Source organism: Pan paniscus, chromosome 20 (genome assembly GCF_029289425.2).
Source record: "Pan paniscus chromosome 20, NHGRI_mPanPan1-v2.0_pri, whole genome shotgun sequence".
NCBI lineage: Eukaryota > Metazoa > Chordata > Mammalia > Primates > Hominidae > Pan > Pan paniscus.
The window spans coordinates 17,920,607-17,938,467 of record NC_073269.2 but is presented as its reverse complement, the minus strand read 5'-3'; the positions used below and the strand labels follow the sequence as shown (position 1 = coordinate 17,938,467).

The 17,861-nt window shown below is 58.3% G+C and overlaps 1 protein-coding gene across 1 annotated transcript in view; it reads right to left on the bottom strand.

Annotated features, from left to right (window-relative positions):
* The window catches only part of NFIX (nuclear factor I X), a 103,300-nt gene extending 88,876 nt beyond the window's left edge, over nt 1-14,424 (bottom strand). The window contains exon 1 of the mRNA XM_034945263.4: nt 14,034-14,424. Within this exon, the coding sequence (XP_034801154.1) occupies nt 14,034-14,060 (27 nt within the window). The 5' untranslated portion in view covers nt 14,061-14,424. The remainder of the gene's footprint in view (nt 1-14,033) is intronic.
* Between the last annotated feature and the right edge of the window lie 3,437 nt (nt 14,425-17,861).

Genomic DNA, 17,861 nt, shown 5'->3' with positions numbered 1-17,861 from the left:
GACCCCCGGCCCCGTCCTACCCACCAAATCCCCCAAAGGACCACAAGCTGCCACCATTGCGGACCAACTCCAGCCGTCCACATGGCCACTCACACATCAGACACTCAAGCCTAGTGCTACTGTACTTGTAGTTGCCCCTCTGATAGCCCTCACTGCCCATCGGTTTTTCAGTGCCCATCAGTACCCCACTTGGAGCCAAGTAGCATTTGGTGGGGAGGGCGTGGCCCTGTTTTCCCAGCCAAGGGCAGACAGTTTGAACACCCTTAAGCGGGGAATCAGGAAGCCTCTTCCTCCTGTTTCTTGCTCTGGGCTTCTTAGAACTGGGGAATAGGAAGGGAATTCCCATGGGAAGGCCAGAAGGAGGAGCCTCAGGTGGCCAGAAGGGGGATGAAAAGCTGGAGTGAACCTGTTTAAGTCTTGCTCACTCCTGGGAATCTGGCTGGGTAATCCCCACCACCCTGCTTCTAGCCCCATGACCTTGGCACTTGACCTTGCGGCCTCTGTTTCCTCATCTGTAAAACAGGTTACTCATACCTGCCTCGTGTTGGGAGGGTCACAGGAGGTCACATATGCCCGCCTTCCCCCCACCCACCCGCTGCCCAGGCATAATTGCTCTGGAGTCGGTAGCTGTTATTTTTATTGTGAGGAATCTATGGCTGTGACAAGCTGTGACGCTTGGTGTGATCGCGTGAGGCTGGCTGTGTGTGCGACTGTGCCGCTGTGTGTGTGTGTGCGTGTGTGACAGGTTGTGTGTGAGACTGTGCGTGGACGACAGATTGTGCCGGTGTGCGGCGGTGCTTGTGACAGGCTGTCACTGCGCGACAGACTGCGGGTGGCGGGGTGTTGCGGGCGTTGACTGTGAGTGGGGATGAGGCAGTGTGTGGGACTGGGACTGGGAGACCCCCGCAAATCTACCTCGGTGAGGACCTGGCTACAGCGAGGATGGGGAGGCTCTCTGGAACTGCAGGAGGAACTCACTCCGGTTTCCTCTTGGGCCTTGGCTTTTCCATCGGATTCAGTGGGGCTCCACCTGTTTGCAAACCTTGGAGGTGATAGGTCTCAGAGGACCCTGTGACAGAGCCTCTCCTTCACCTACTGTGTCAGCTCAAGTACCCAGCCTCCAGCTTCTTGCTGGGGTTTGGAGGGGGGCCAAAGGAGGGTCATCAGGGGGCTCAGAGCATGGAGGACTGCAGGCCTGGCTGGCTTCAGTGAGGGATGCGTACTCTATGCCTGTTTCCCACGTTTTCCCTGAGCTCCAGGCCTGGGCAGGGCCAGCGGAGACCTGGAGAAAGAAGAAGAGGGATGTGGGGAAAGATCAAGAAAAGCTAGGAGAGAAAGAGAGGAACAAAGTGAGAAAATCACAGAGACGGGAAGATTGGAGCAAGCGAGTAACGTCAGCGTGGGCTCCTCCCGGGACCCGGAGAACCCCAAGCTGCTTGGGGTCAGGGCCACCAATCAGGATGAAAACACACCAGGTTTATGGGGTCAGGACTGGCAGAAATGCCTGCCGACACTGGAGCATTGCTTGTATACCAGGCCCTGTGCTCAGAGCCCACTTTTAGGGACTCACCTTTAGGGATGCAGCCCTGCCAGGGGGATGAAAAAACCCAGGCTGGGCTGAAAAGTCCATAGTGTCCCTCTGTGGATGGGGAAACTGAGGCTGGGGGCCTCATCCCAGCACCCCCTCAAGCCCTGGAGTCATGAGAATACAGGACCCCAAGGATCGGAGCCGTACGTTTTTCCCAACATGGCGAAACCCCACCAGCTGGAAGAATCCCAGGACTCCATGGGCTGAGGGGTAGTGCCCTGTCACCCCCTCCTACCTCCTTAACGTGTCAACATGTGTGTTTGTTGTATGTATTATGTGTACCATGCTCCAAGGCTGTCCTGCAGCTGTACCTGGTGTTTAGGCCACAGGATGATGTCTGTGTCTCTGTAGGCACAGGCCTATGTGTGTCTGCTCTGTGTGTCTGTGTGTCCATTCAGGGCCAGCCCCTGCCACAGAGGGGGGAGTGGTATTGGAGCACCCCCCCACCGAAAGTGTGTCTTTGATACTTGCAGCCTCGGCAGCGAAAAACAAGTTTCCACAGGGCCGCCTTGGGTTGAGGCCAGGCCGTCCTCAAATAACATTTGAAGTTACTTAGCAAACTTTGTTTAGTGCCGAGAGAGGCGCGGGCAGCGGGTGTGGGGTGGGGGGGAGGGCATTAAACCGGTTCCTCCGAAGTCCCTTGCCCCATCTGGGGACACAATTACCCAAGGTGAGGCTTGGTTCCCCCACTCCAGCTCTGGGGAGTGGAAGCAGGAATCTTGGAACCTTGGGGGGAACTTAGGGAAAGGGAGAGGTTGGGGCACACCACAGATGAAGCCTTGCCCTTGCCATGCCAGGGCCTGGGCTTGGGCAGAGATGCCCACCCTAGCCCCCTGGTGGCCCAGATGCCAATACCAGGTGCAGGGCAATCAGAAATGGGAGGGTCTTCGCTTTTGCTGCAGTCCTGCTCTGCAAGCTTGAGGCAAATGAAGGGGTGGATGGAGCAAGCTGGCTTAGAACATGTGCCCCCCAACCCCAGAGATACACACGAGCACGCAGAAAGCCCCTGATGTCCACAGGCCCGGCCCCCACCCCCAAATTCCCATTTCCAGGTCCCAGCCCCAGGCGGCGGAGAAGGCCAGAGAGCCAACGATGGCGGCGGGTTTGGAAGTGAGGTTGGCGCCTATGGGAGGGGGAGGGGGAAGAGATGCCAAAAATGGTGAGCCATCACAGGCAAGCAGGCGAGAGAGGGAGGAAGGGAGGGAGCGAACCGGGAAGATGGAAGCCAGGCGGGCATCCTTGCTGAGCTCCAGGCTGTAAAGGGGCAGCGGAAGAGGCAGCCCGGCCCTTCCAGGGAACAGGCATGGGGGATGATCCCCAGGTGGCACGGGACAAGCAGGGGCCTGGAGGCGCCCAGCACTTCCCCACCCCCACCTCAAGCTTCGAAATGGAGACTGGCAGCAGCAGCCGCTCGGCTCTGCCCGGGCATGGGGTGGGGGTGGCAGGCAGGCAGGGCGCCAAACCAAATGCCACCAGGCTGGGCACGGTGGTTGCCAGCCTGCAGTGCCGACCCCGCCGGGCCCCAGCCCAGAGCTCTCAAGCCTGGAGCTTTGGGGGTGGAGAGAATCTGGGGCCCTGGTGGGAGTTGGGGAACCCAACAGACAAAGCCTGATACCCCCAAGCTGTGGGCAGATCCCCAAGACCCTGCAAAGATGGCGCAGCCTGGTACTGCCAGGGTGACAGGCTGGGGTAAAAATAAACCCAGCCCGCCCCGGGGGAGCTAAATTGAGGGGCCCAGGTGGAAGTGCCACTCTGGGCCACCAGCTGCCCCTGCCCCATCCCCCAGCTCAGAGCAGCAGGGTTGCGAATACCCAGTGCCCATCAAGCCCCAGTTTCTGTAAAGGAAAGGCCTCGGCCATCTTGTCCCCAGATTTTGGGCGGGCACCGTATGGCATATCCACAAATATGGATAATAGATGAGCTCAGATTGAAGAAATGACAGGCAACATGGTCTGGGCAAATGATGGGCATGCCATGCTGAGCCACACACCCTTGACCTCCAGTCTGCCCCCTGGAGAGAGAAAGGGGCCTGGTGGGCTGCACTTGAGCTATAGCAAGGCAGCGTTCAAAATCATCATCTCACCATGAGGCCTCCGTGCCCACCTCTGCTAAAACCACAGCTGCCCAGCACTCCCGAGGGCCCGGCCAGCTCTGTTCTCCCCACAGCACCTAGCGCCATCTCAAGGACTGGACACTCCCTTGTTTATCAGATTCACAGTCTGCCCTCCCACCAGGGATGGCATCTTTGCAGATTTTGCTCCCTGCCGAGCCCCCGGGGCCTAAAACAGAACCTGGCACCCAGGAGGTGCTTGGTAAATATTTGTCGAAGGAATGCACAGGCTCCCCGGCTGCACCCCCAGCATTTGAGCTCCAGCTGGGTGCCCAGCAAGGTGTGGGAGAGGATGTTTGGACCTGCGGGGGTGAGGGCAAGCCTGGCCAGCAGGGGTGCAGAGGGGGTGAGACCACCATCCACCTTTATTCTGAGCCTTGGATGGAAGAAGATCCGAAGGTCAGAGTGGTAAGAAAGGTTCAAGGGCCAACCACTAGGGCACGTTTCAAATGGGGGCGTGGGGGTGTGCAGGCCCATTTTGAAATTTGGGAAAGACCAGAGAACAAGCTGCAATTTTGTCCCATCGGCAGGATTTAGGGTGGTGACGATCTTGAAGAAGGAGCTCCCCGCCCTTGACCCTAGCACTGGATACCTCTACTGAGTCTTGGTTTTTCATCCATAAAATCAAAGCAGGTTTTCACATCAAGCACAGTTTTAAAGCATGTGCTGTGAACCAACTCCTCAGATCCTTACCACAGCCCTGCTTCCTAGATACAGAAATTGAGACCCAGAGAGGTTAAGCAACTTGCCTGAAGTTACACAGCTAGTGAGTGGCAGAGCCAGGAGTCAAACCCAGGAAGCTGGCTCTGCAGGCCCCACTCTCCTAATAACAGTACCTGCTGAACACAGGATTCAAGAAGACAAGCTGTGAAGGCACTTAGCAAGGGTGCAACGCAGCAAGCACACAGTTCACGTTAGCTGTTGCTACAATTTTTAGGACAAACATTTATTTTGCTATTATCCTATCTTCTTCTACCATTCTGCTGACCGTTGTCTCTTCTTTCTCTGGCGTCAGAACTGGGGAGTCAAAGGCCAAAGGATTAGTGAGACAGCCCCACGGAGGACAGGAGTCTCAGAACTTAGCTTTGTTGGCCAGGCACAGTGGCTCACGCCTGTAATCCCAGCACTTTGGGAGGCCGAGGCGGGCGGATCACTTGAGGCCAGGAGTTTGAGACCAGTCTGGCCAACATGGAGAAACCCTGTCTCTACTAAAAATACAAAAATTAGCCAGGTGTGATAGTGCACATCTGTAATCCCAGCTACTCGGGAGGCTGAGGCATAAGAATTGCTTGAGCCTGGGAGGCCAAGGTTGCAGTGAGCTGAGATTGCACCACTACACTCTAGCCTGGGCAACAGAGTGAGACTGTTTAAAAAAAAAAAAAAAAGAACCTAGCTTTGTCCCCATCCCTTCTCTCGGTGGCTGCCAGGAGCAAGGAGGTGAGGGTGGAGCCCTCGACCACGGAGTCTAGAAGACTGCGAGTGTCCTGGGCAGGGATGGGCATGTGGTTTTTCCAGGCTTTGTCTCACCCCAGGCTTCTACAAACCAGGGCAGGGATTCGGGGCTCCCAATTCTATCCTGAGAAGCTGGGGTGGCTGTAGCTGCTGCGCAAAGACAGCTGGTTGTGGCTGACAAGCAGAGGGGAGGTGCCACCAGGGCAGGTCTCAGCTCTCAGGCACCATTTCCAACCACTGCCAGGTGTGGCCCAGGTGCGAATATGTGTGGGGGTGTGGCTCTCGTCCCTGTGTGCTGGGGTAACCCTGGACTGTGTACATGGCACGCCGACTGTGCCTGGGTTTGGCAGGGGAAATGGGCTATATATGCGACAATGCCTGGGTCCTAGTGAGGGAGAGTGTGTGTGTGTGACACTGTCAGCTGGCGTCTTGTTTGGGTGTGACTGTGTATGTGGGTGCATGTGTAATGAGTGTCAAGGGTTAGCTGTGCCTGTGTGTGTTACTGTGTATCTGGGGATGCATGGCAGGGTTTCCAACCTTGGCACTACTGACATTTGGGGCTGGATCATTCTTTGTGTTCGGCGAGGGTTGAGGGGTTCCATTGTAGGGGACTGAGCAGCATCCTGGGTCTCCACTCACTAAATAGCACCCCCTCCACAAGTGTGACAACCAAAAATGATTCCAGGTTGGGCATGGTGGCTCATGGCTCCCAGCACCTTGGGAGGCCGAGGCGGGAGGATCACCTGAGCCCAGGAATTCAAAACCAGCCTGGGCAACAAAGCCAGACTTCATCTTTACTAAAAATTTAAAAATTAGCTGGGTATGGTGGTGCTCGGCTGTAGTCCCAGCTACTTGGGAGGGTGAAGCGGGAGAACTGCTTGAGCCCAGGAATTCAAGACCAGCCTGGGCAACATAAACAGACTCTGTCTCTGCAAAAAAATTTAAAAATTAGCCAGGTGTTGTGGCATGCACCTGTATTCCCTGCTACTCAGGAGGCTGAGATGGGTAGATCGTTTGAGCTTGGGAGGTCAGGGCTGCAGTGAGCTGAGATCGCACCACTGTGCTCCAGCCTGGGCTACAGATGACAGTCTGTCTCTAAAAAAAAAAATGTTTCCAGACATTTCCCAATGGGCGAAATCACTCCCGGTGGGTGACACTGGGTTAGGGAGTGTGTGGGGTGTTTTGTGTGTCTGAGAGCGTGTTATTGCATGCATGTGCATGTACCTGTGTGCTTGGCGGCATGTGCGGGTGTATCGGTGCTCATGTGTGTGTTTTGGGCACTGACATTATGACTGAGTGTGTGTGCTGCGTGTTTCTAGCTGTGCCTGTGGGGCTGCATTTGACGGTGGCAGAGCCTGTGTCTGTGCTGTGTGCTTCATGGCATGTGATCGTGTGACTGCGCGTGTCCCGTGTGTCTGCACCCACGTGCACGTCCCTGAGTGTGTAATGCCGCATCGATGTGTTCGGGTGTGGCCGGGTGCCTCAAGGTGTCTGTGAGTGAGGGCAAGATTCTTTGTATGGGGACGCCTGTGTCTGTTTGATTGAGGGAGGTGCAGCATGCCAGTGTGTGTCAGCGTGATTCTTTGTGCCCGCATGTGCCAGTGAGAGTGTGTGACTTTGTGCGAGATGGACCCGGAATAAACCCCCCCCCCCTACTCCTCGAGATTATTCGACCGAAGCCGATATTTGGACGGAACCACCTGGATAATTTGGCCCCCATCCCTAGCTCCTGCCTGCCTTGGACTAAAAGGCCCAGGGGGGTCGGGTGCACCTCCATGCTGTCCTTTCCTCCAGCTTGGCTCACACAGATTCAGGTGGGGACAGACAGATCCCCGCTCTTGCCCGATCTGTGCCAGGAAGGCTGGCACTGAGCTTCAGCTGAGGGGGCAGGGTCCTTGGCGATGGTGGTGGGCACTGCCCCCTGCCCGCTGCTGGCCACCACCCCCGGCTCCCCTCAGGGTGGGGCCCAGTGGGGGGAGAGCTCCCCAGTGCAACCCCGGCTTCCGATTGGCTGCAGAGCGCCGCAGTGCCCGCTACCCGCCTCCCCTCCCTGGCTGGCGCAGCCACATCGGTAGTGGTGGCAAACGCAACTTGGAGTTCTGGGCACAGCTGCGCCTCACAGAGGCCTGCCAGCCCCACCAGAAGCCAGACACCCCAGCTCCGTGCCCCCGACCCCTCCCTGCCCGCCCGCCCCGCCGGGCAGCTCAGTCACCCTGCCCATTGCCTCCCTCTGGCTGCCAGGCCCTGTCCACCCTGTTCCCTCATCCGCCAGGCCTGTGCCCCCCTGGCCAAGCCCACTCAGGGGGCCCAGGCCCCTGCACGAGGCCACTCCCGCCCTCAGAGGGGCTCCTCGGGAGGGGGGAGGTGGTGAGGAAGGGGGGGTTGGGGAGCTAGCCCTTCTTCCTTTAGTGAACGCGCCCAGAGCTGGAGCCAAAAATCGAGGAGGAGAGATATTCAGACGGAGCCAAGACGCGTTTGGCAGGAGGAGAGAGAGAGGGAGAGAGGGAGAGGGAGGAGGGGAGGAGGGGAGGAGAGAGGGAGGAAAGAGAGAGAGAGAAAGGGGGAAAGAAGGGGGGACCTCAGTTTCCAAATCCGCGCCCTCAGAGCCTCGGAGGGATGGCGGGTGGCCCAGGGGTGTGGGGCCCAGGGCCTGCCTGGCTGTGGGGGCAGCGGGGATAGTGGGCTCAGGCCCACGGAGACAGCCGGACACCCAGCTGGCCAGGCTAGAACGGACACAGGCAGAAGCCAAGATCAATGTGCGCCGGGCAGACAGAGGGAGGCCTGTGGGCGGCCCGAACACACGCCCGCACCTCGCTGCCGCACAACGGGCTTCTGTCCACGCCAGGCCAGGGGCACGGGCGGGGCCCCCAGCAAGGCCACCGCGGCCGCTCCACCTCATGGGAAGGGACTGAGCAGCCAGCCCGCTCCCAGCCGCTTGCCCGGCCGCCATAGCAGGCATCTCACATGGTGCTCGGAGGCCAAGGGAATGCCCAGGAGAGGCGCCCGTGGGGTGAGACCCACAGTGATCGTCACGGGGACAAGCTCAGGAGGCACAGTGATATGAGGGTGGTGACACTGGAGACACGTGCGTTGACACATATGTGGACACAAGTTGACACGGACAGGCCAACACGTGTGTGAGACACACGGATACACTCTTTGCCGTGACGCACAGACACCCAGAAAAACACTGCTGTAGATGTGACGCATGTCGCTGGGACACTGTCACCCCAGATACAAAGCGCAGATACAAAGATGGTGACCGGTACACCAATACCCGTTGACGCGCGCAGCGCCACCGTGACACAGAGACTACATCCGGCACACTGACACGCATGGTGGCACGCTCCCCGACCCCCACTACCAAATACACAAGAGACAGGGCGTGCGATGATCCGTGGAGTCACATGCAGGTAGCACCCAGTGATGGACGCTGGGAGACATGGAGAGGCATGGAGAGGGACCCGGGCAGACACACGCTGCCACACAGACATCCTCGGGAAAATGATGGCTCTGAGGCCTGACATGCCGATTAACACGCACACCGATCTGGGAGAACCCAGATAGTGGCTCACAGCTGTCCTCCTGGCCCACTTGCCCCCACATCCAGGGCTTTGGGGGCAAGAAAATTAAGACACCCCCCTCCTTTTCCCCACCCCAGCTGGGAGGGAGGGGACAGAAGGCCCATCCTCAGCACCGCGTTGGAGAAAGTGCCCAGCCTCCCCTACCTCTCTGGTCCAGCAAGTCCATAGATTCCAGCTTCATGGGGGTGGGGGAGACAATATCTGAGCAGATTTAAAAGGCCAGGCTCCCTGTGGGTTAGATGGGGAGGACGGCAGTCAACACACCAACCACGGGGGCATTTTGCCCACAGCCACGGCGCCACGGCCAAACACCCAGCATTGCTCCCACCCGCAATGTGCCCTGATCCAGCCAAGTGCCCACATAGGGTCCTGCACATATGTCCTGTCTCCATGGCGGGTCCAGGTGACAACACCCAGGTGCAGACACAGAAAGTTCTGGAGCTTGGGGACGTCCCTGAAGTCATCATCTAGATGCACCGGGTCTCTTTGTCCCACATACATTTGGATGAATGCGTGCACACATACTCTTATACCAGGACTCAGGGCCCCCAACCAGGGTATCTGGTCCTCATGGAACAGTGGAGGCCTCGTCTCTCCCCTCCTGCCCCCCACTCTCCCCACCATCTCTCCCCTATCTTGAAGTTGTGCCACCCTCTGCTTGGCCTACAGGCCCCCATCCAAAGGTAAAAGAGCTGGGCCATGTGCAAACTCTCATCCTTCCAAACTCTCCTCTTGCCTCCTCCTCCTCCAGGCAGTCCACTTGGATATCTATGGTTGGGAGGTGCTCGATCCTGTCTTCTACCCCTCAGAGGCATCCCTCTCTCAGCTGGGAGGGTCTGGGAGGTTGACAACCAACAATTGGCAACAATTACCATTTATGGAGCACACACTATGTACCAGGCACCACATTGAACCTAAGTACAGCCCAAGAGATAGACACTGGTTTTTGCCCATTTTACAGGCCAGGAAAATCCTGTGCTTCAGGTCGCAAGATTAGAACATGTAGAGCTGGAGCTCGAACCCATTTCTGTCTGACGGCAAAGCCTAGCCCTTGACTCTGCTCCCGCAGCCTCCGTCTGGGAGCTCTTGAGGCTACACAAGACATTCCAGGCCCTAGAGAGACTGGAGCACCCTGTTCCCGGCAGAGCCCTCGGCTCTGAGCTCGGCCCAGCATCAAAACATCTCACGGAGCCCCAGCTCATCTCATGAGCTACCCCATCCCGGCCCACACCTGGGCACACCTCCCACCCCAGCAGTGGGCATGAATCAGGCAGGGCCAGAGCCGGAGAGAAAATGCCAAGTGCCATGAAAACAGGGCACCAGGCCGGAGCAGGGACAGAGAGCTATAGCTTCGCAGGGACAGAGGGGTGGCCAGAGTGACCCAGAGAGAAAGCTGGGGGAAGGGGGCATCAGGGAAGCCCCAGCCATCCCCCTTCCATGGAAGGAGTGTTGGGGGAGCTATGCAGACACAGAAGTACAGGAACGTTCGGCTGCTTGTATGGCCAGGAAAATGGGCGTAGGTCGCTGCGTGTCTGAGAGCGGGTGTATCCGTGTGTGCGGCCATGTATGTCTTTGTGTGTGTCAGCAAATGTCGGCATGTTTGCCTGTGGCAAGGAGGGGGAAGCACGCATTGGTGCATATTTGTGTGTGTGTGTGTGTGTGTGTGTGTGTGTGTGTGTGTGTGTGTGTTTGAAAAGGTATTTGTGGCCGGGTGCAGTGGCTCATGCCTGTAATCCCAGCACTTTGGGAGGCCGAGGCAGGTGGATCACGAGGTCAGAAGTTCAAGACCAGCCGGGCCAAGATGGTGAAACCCCATCTTCACTAAAAAATACAGAAATTACCCGGGCGTGGTGGCGGGCACCTGTAATCCCAGCTACTCGGGAAGCTGAGGCAGAGAATTGCTTGAACCCGGGAGGCGGAGGTTACAGTGAGCCGAGATCACGCCACTGCACTCCAACCTGGGTGACAGAGCAAGCCTCCGTCTCAAAAAAAAAAAAAAGAAAAGAAAAAGAAAAGGTATTTGTGTACACACCTGGGCGAGCCAACTGCATTATGTCTCTGTGTAAAGATGTGTATCCATCCATCCGCCTGTCTGTCCTTGGGTCCATGTGAGCGTGTGTGGGGGTGAACACACATTTGTGTCTACCTGTATCCAAGCATGTGCTCAGGGCTCCATGAGTCTGGGAGGTGTCGTGGTCTCCATGTGCCTTCCTCGCTATCTGTGTCATCTCGAGGGGTTTGTGAGTGTTTATGTGTGCGCTGGGGGTGGTTGTGAACACAAGTCCACAGTTTCCTGTGTCCATACGTGCGTCAAAGAGGTACTGCTGTGTCGCTAAGCCTACACCAATATACGTGTCCCATTTCAAGAGGTGCGTGTGTGTTAATGTGTGTGACAGTGTGAACACAAGTCGTTGGTTTCCTGTGTCCGTAGGTCTGTAGGCTCGTCGATGGTCGTGGGTCTGGACATCGGTGTGAACAGGACACTTACATCCCCATCTTGGCGGTGATGGTGGTGTACGTGAGTTCACATCCTGGTTGTGTCTCTGTTTCTTGGCAGGGTTGGGATGGGGAGGGGGGTCCATCCATCCACCCCCCACCCCTCTCTCCGCCTGAGACTCAGGACTGTGGCTACAATGGACTCCAGCAGCTCCAGCAACCGCCCCGCCCGGCCGCCCTGAATTTCGATGCTTTTTCTAGAAGGAGATTTTTCCCCCCGCCCTTCCCCCTCGCCCACAGTACCTTTCCCCGCCAGGGCCCCGCTGCTCCAAGCTCGTTCCTGCTCAATCATTTATTGACTTTAAAATCGAAGCCAATTCTGGTTTGAAAAAAAGAAAAGGGAGAGAGAGAGAGGGAAAGAGAGAGAGGCAGGCCAGAGAGACAGAGAGAGAGAGAGTCCGAGACGCCAGTGGAGGGGGGAGCAGAGATGGGGCCAAAACTGGAATCAGAGACAGAGACAGTCAGAGACATACAAAAGGACAGAGATGGAGAAAGAGAGATGGAAAAGGGCAGAAAACACCAGAGACCGATAAAAACAGACCGAGAAAAAGACAGCAAAGGAAAGAGGTTGTCATAAAAACAGAGACCAGCGGGGCAAACTATGGAAGCAGAAAGATTTGTAAAAACAGAGATGTGATTGTTAGGGAGGGGCAGGCCAGACCCCACTGACCAGCCGACAGCAGCCACCTGCCCAGAGCTGAAGGGTTTCCCTGCCCACCATGAAGGGCTGGCAGCCTGGTGACACCATGCCCACTCCCCTCTCCAGCCATCCTGGCACACTGGAACTGTCGTAACCTGGGCCTACAATCACACAGAGCCAAGCACCGGCCATCGCCCTGGGTCTCGCAGCCGCCCCAGCCCCTTCCTAGCCATGTCACCGGCGTATCCACAGGCATTTTCTCTCCCAGGGTGCTGTGAAATCTGAGGGGCTGGTGTCTCACCCAAGCCATGAGGGAGCAGGCTCAGATGTCTGGCGTGCTTGGCATGGGAGGCCGGGCTGGCAGCCTGGTGGGCAAGGGGCTGCTTGAGCGTGGGGTCTTGGTTCCACTAGGCCCCAAACATCGGCCACACAGCCCAGCCAAGTGTAGCACCAAAGAGGCCCAGCTCAGACACCGCTGGGTAGGCAGTTGTTGTGAGGGGCGCCCAACATGGAGTGGCTGTGGAACTGGAGGTGCAGATGTGGGGGTTCCCCACACTGCCATGGTGCTCAGGGTGCCTGCTCACACCTGCATGCACACTGCAACATGTATGCATGCCAGTGCGCCCTCACCAACACGTACTTGGGCCTGCTTTCTACAGGAAAACCCGCTCCCTGGGCCACACACACGGCCATGCCACGCAGGCCTGCCCATGGCCGGCCCACAGGGGCTACACACAGACTCTAGATTGATTCACACTTGCATACACTCTCACCTGTGCATACAGGAGTGTGGTGTAGCCACAGCTGACACACACCCCGACAAACCCCTCGCCCCTTGACACCACTGCACACTCCCGGTACGACCCAGACAAAGTAGGAGCCATACCCATGTGGACTGCCACTGTAAGCTGTGGACACACTTGGCACATGGCTGACAAGGATCAGGCTGGGCAGAGGGGACAATTAGGGCCTGGCCTAGAGAACCCCCACATGCAGGCCTCGCTGGCAGCAGGGCTAAGCAGCCCCTAGATGTCCCCTCTTCGGAGACTGTTACCAGCTGTGGCCTGGCCCTGCAGGCAACGCTGTCAGGGCCACTGTGGGACTCTGGGCAGCTTCTGTGCCCTCTTAGAGCCTCAGGCCACAGCCCAGGGAGAGTTGGGTGGCCCGACAGGCATCCTCGAAGCTTTTGCCGCAGCCGTGCGCCGCGCAGGGAACTTCGCTGCAGGCGGGACGCGCTCTAGCAACGCGCCAAGGTCGGCGCTGTTGTGCCCGAGGCTGACCCGACGGTGTGGCCGCAGCACTGTCGGCTGTGTCCACGGCTGCCTCCCGCCCCTCCCGCCTCCAGGCGACGGGACGGGATTCCCCAGGCCTGCCGGGTCCACTCCGCAGCAGCCCGGGTCGCTGGGGCCAGAAAGTTTGCGCCGAGGAAAGTTTGGGGGTGGGGGGGGGCAGAGGCTGCGACGTCCGGGGTCGGAGAGGCGCGGCCACCGCTGGCAGCGCGCCCGCCCCCCTCTCCCCTCCCCTGCCCCTCCGAAATTTGGGAGCCCCGCCATTTTCTTAGCCCCGCTCCCATGTGAGGCCTGAACAAAGACTTTGGGGAGACGCCCGGGCCGCTCGGCCCACCCCAGGCACCCCGGCCGCACGCAAGGGCCGCCGCCACGCACGCCGGCCACTGCCACCCTCGGGAACCGCTGCGCCCTCCCCAGGAAGCGTCGCGGGACCCAGTGTCCCCTCTGCGCCCTCGGGACCACCCTCTTGCCACTCTGTCAACCCCGCAAACACTGCCAGCGACCACGCTGCCCGGGTGCGCGCTACACTAGCCCACAGGTCAGCCGGAGTCCCGCTGCCCATCGCACCCCAGTCGAGCGCGCACACACACACACACGTACACGCACTCCCGCCTGCGCTCCACGGGCAGCGCCACGACGCAGCTGGCCACCCCCGGAACCCCCAAAAGGAGTCCGCCCGGTGGCCAGGGTCGCACGCGCACGGTGACGCCCGCACGCGTGCCTGGGCTCCCCGCGGCACAGCCTGCACCCCTCGGCGGCCCGCGGGCTCTCGGCCCCCCCTTCCCGGCCGCCGCGCGTCCCCTCCGCCCGCGCCGCCGGCCGGCCTCCCGCGCCCGCTCCCCTCCCCCGGTCGCGCGGGGGCGGCGGCCGGTACCTGGGTGAGGCAGTACGGGGAGTACATAGCTGGGCGCCCGGGCGGGAGCGCGGCGGCCGGCCGCGGCGAGGGGAGGCCCGGCAGGCGGCGGCCGCGCTCGGGCTCGGGCTCCGGCTCGGCTCCTCCGGCCTCCGCCGCGCTGCGCCCGCCCGGCCCGCGGCCCCGCGCTCGGCCCGGCGCCGCTCCGCGCTCGCCGCTCGCAAGCTCGGCCCCGCCGGCTCCGGGGCCGCCGCTGCCGCCGCCGCCGCCGCGCTCGCCGCTGCCTCTCGCGTCCGCCGCCGCCGCCGCTGCCGCCGCGCGTCTACTCCATGCCGCCGCCGCTCGGCCGGTCACCCTCGCCCGCCGCCGCCGCCGCCGCAGCCGCCGCGCTGTGAAAGTGAAAGTTTAGACAAAGTTTGGAAGCGGCGCACTCCGGGGAGAGGGAGCGGGCGGGCGGCGCGGGCGGGAGGAGGGGCGCGGGGAGGGGCGGGCAGGGCGGGGGAGCGGCGGCCGGCGCACACACACACGCACACACATGCACACACACACACGAACACACGCACACGCGCGCGCGGGGGCGCACACCGACGCGGCCGCCCTGACACGTGCTGGCCCGCGTTCCAGCGCAGACACACGCTGACACGCAGCGGGACTCGGACCCCGCCACACATGTCACGTCCAGAACGCCTGGCCACACGTTCCGCCTTCGAACACAAAGCACACTCGGACACCAGTGCACACAAGGCACAGACACACAACCCCTACACACGGGCACACACACACAGCAGTCTGGGAAAACACCCACGACCCACGCTCTGACATGCACCGTCCCACCATGGTATCCAGGCACACAACAAGGAACCGCGTATAGACATACACCAAAGCAGGCGTCACGTAGACACACACTGATATACACGAAGACACACCAGTGCATGACACATAGAGATGCACACTGATGCACACACACTGACGCATGTTCCTGCAGAGCACAGACACATGCAAGATCACACAGCCACACGCTGACACCTTCCAGACACACAATTCCTACACGCAGACACATACACAACACACACACATCGCAGTGCCAGAACACATTGGCAGTTGTGGCAGTACACCCCGATGTACAGAATGACACTGATGATTGGGAGGCCGAGGCCAGTGGATTGCTTGAGCTCAGGAGTTCAAGACCAGCCTGGACAACATGGCAAAACCCCTCTCTACCAAAAATACAAAAATTAGCTGGGTGTGGTGGTGGATGCCTGTGGTCCCAGCTACTTAGGAGGCTGAAGTGGGGGGATCCCTTGAGCCCGGGGAGGTCAAGGGTGCAGTGAGCCATGATAGTGCCATTGCACTCCAACCTGGGTGACAGAGCAAGACCCTGTCTGAAAAAAAAAACTAAATAAATAAGATGACACTAATGAAGGGAAGATACACAATGTCACATAAACACACACCAAACACCTGGAAGTGAATGCAAAGGACCCCAATACAAAGAGATACACAGCGTCACAGATACAAAGCAACACTGGCTGTCACAACACAACACACAGACACACAGACACACACACACTGGGTTGCCCAGATGTACCCACAGGCCTTGGACACACTGACCAACTGATGCCCAGGCGGCTGACAACCCCCCTGGGAGAATCATCTAGCCATGCACACAGGGATCACACACATACACCCATGTCCCTTACGTGCCCCCCCACACACACACTTGTAATGTGGCCCTGATCATCGACATAGGCAAATATAGCAGGAGACCCACAGCTCAGCTGTCAGGGACAGAATTGGGCATGAGGGCCTCCGTACATGTACACACACACACACTTTGGTGAGGTTCCAGCCCCTCTTGCGGGCCCTGACTCCTCATTTTCAGAACATAAAGGCCTGGGGGGAGAGGTAGTGCTGGGGACCCTGGAGCAAGGGGAGAGGAAGCCCTCTGGTAACCCTCAGGGTGGGTGGGGAGGCAGTGCCTACAGCCCCCAGGCAGCTCCTGCTGAGACAAAACACCCGCCTGCTGCCAGGTGCAACCAGCACCTTCTTGCTCTCTTGGGCCAAAAAGCTGTGGCAATTCTCAGCTATGCATTGTCTGTTAAAGGGGGTGTCAGTGCCCAGGGCGGGGGGTGCGCACGCACACAGGGTTGGCTGTGCCCATTGGGCTCTTGCAAGCAGGCACAAAAGTATGCATGTGTACGTGAGTATGTGTGTAAATGTCCCAGAAACGATATGCTCCTTGTCACAATACTGTATTAGGCTGTATGGCAGGCAGTGTGTCTGTGGGTGTCTAGATGGGTCTGGTGTCTTCCGGGGACACTGAACAAATGCAGGTCATGATAGGTGCAAGAGTCTGGCTGGGCGTGGTGGCTCATACCTATAATCCCAGCAATTTGGGAGGCCGAAGCGGGTGGATCACCTGAGGTCAGGAGTTTGAGACCAGCCTGGCCAATATGGTGAAACCCTGTCTCTACTAAAAATAAAAAACTTAGCTGGGCGTGGTGGGATGCCTGTAATCCCAGCTACTAGGGAGGCTGAGGCAGGAGAATCGCTTGAACCTGGGAGGCAGAGGCTGCAGTAAGCCAAGACTATACCACTGCACTCCAGCCTGGGGAACAGAGCAAGACTCTGTCTCAAAATGAAAGAGAGAGAAAGGGAGAGCTCACGCCTGTAATCCCAGCACTTTGGGAGGCCAAGGCAGGCAGATCATGAGGTCAAGAGATCGAGACCATCATGGCCAACATGGTGAAACCCCGTCTCTACTAAAAATACAAAAATTAGCTGGGTGTGGTGGCGTGTACCTGTAGTCCCAGCTACTCAGGAGGCTGAGGCCAGAGATCACTTGAACTCGGGAGGCGGAAGTTGCAGCAAGCCGAGATCGCGCCACTGCACTCCTGCCTGGCGACAGAACGACACTCCATCTATAAATAAATAAATAAATAAATAAATAAATAAATAATAAAAATTTTAAAAAACAAAGCAAGAATCTTTTTGTGTGGATCTGTATGTTGTGCAGCAGAGACTGGGTCTGACTTTGTACTTAAGGTGTCGTGAGGCAGAGAAGGTGCCTGCCCGGTCCTATACCAAGCAGTGGGGACATGGTGGGGGAAGAAAATAAAGACCATGGCCAGGCGTGGTGGCTCATGCCTATAATCCCAGCACCTTGGGAGGCCGAGGCAGGCAGATCACCTGAGGTCAGGAGCTCGAGACCAGACTCACCAACATGGTGAAACCCCATCTCTACTAAAAATATAAAATTTAGCCGGGCATGGTAGCAGGCGCCTATAATCCCAGCTACTCAGGAGGCTGAGGCAGAATTGCTTGAACCTAGGAGGCAGAGGTTGCGGTGAGCCGAGATCGAACCACTGCACTCCAGACTGAGCAACAGAGCAAGGCTCTATCTATCTCAAAAAAAAGAAAAGAAAAAAAGAAAAAGAGAGAGAGAGAGAAAGAAACAAAGGAAAGAAAGAAAGAAGGAAGGGGAGGGAAGGAAAGGAAGGAAGGAAGAAAGGAAAGAAAGAAAGAAAAGAAAAAGAAAAGAGAAAGGAAGAAAGGAAGAAAGAAAGAAAAGAAAAAGAAAGAAAAAAGCAAGCAAGCAAGCAAACAAACACCAGCCGGGCACGGTGGCTCACACCTGTAATCCCAGCACTTTAGGAGGCCGAGGCGGGTGGTCAGGAGATCGAGACCATCATGGCTAACACGGTGAAACCCCGTCTCTACTAAAAATACAAAACATTAGCCAGGCATGGTGGCGGGCGCCTGTAATCCCAGCTACTTGGGAGGCTGAGGCAGGAGAATGGCGTGAACCCGGGAGGCGGAGCTTGCAGTGAGCCGAGATCACGCCACTGC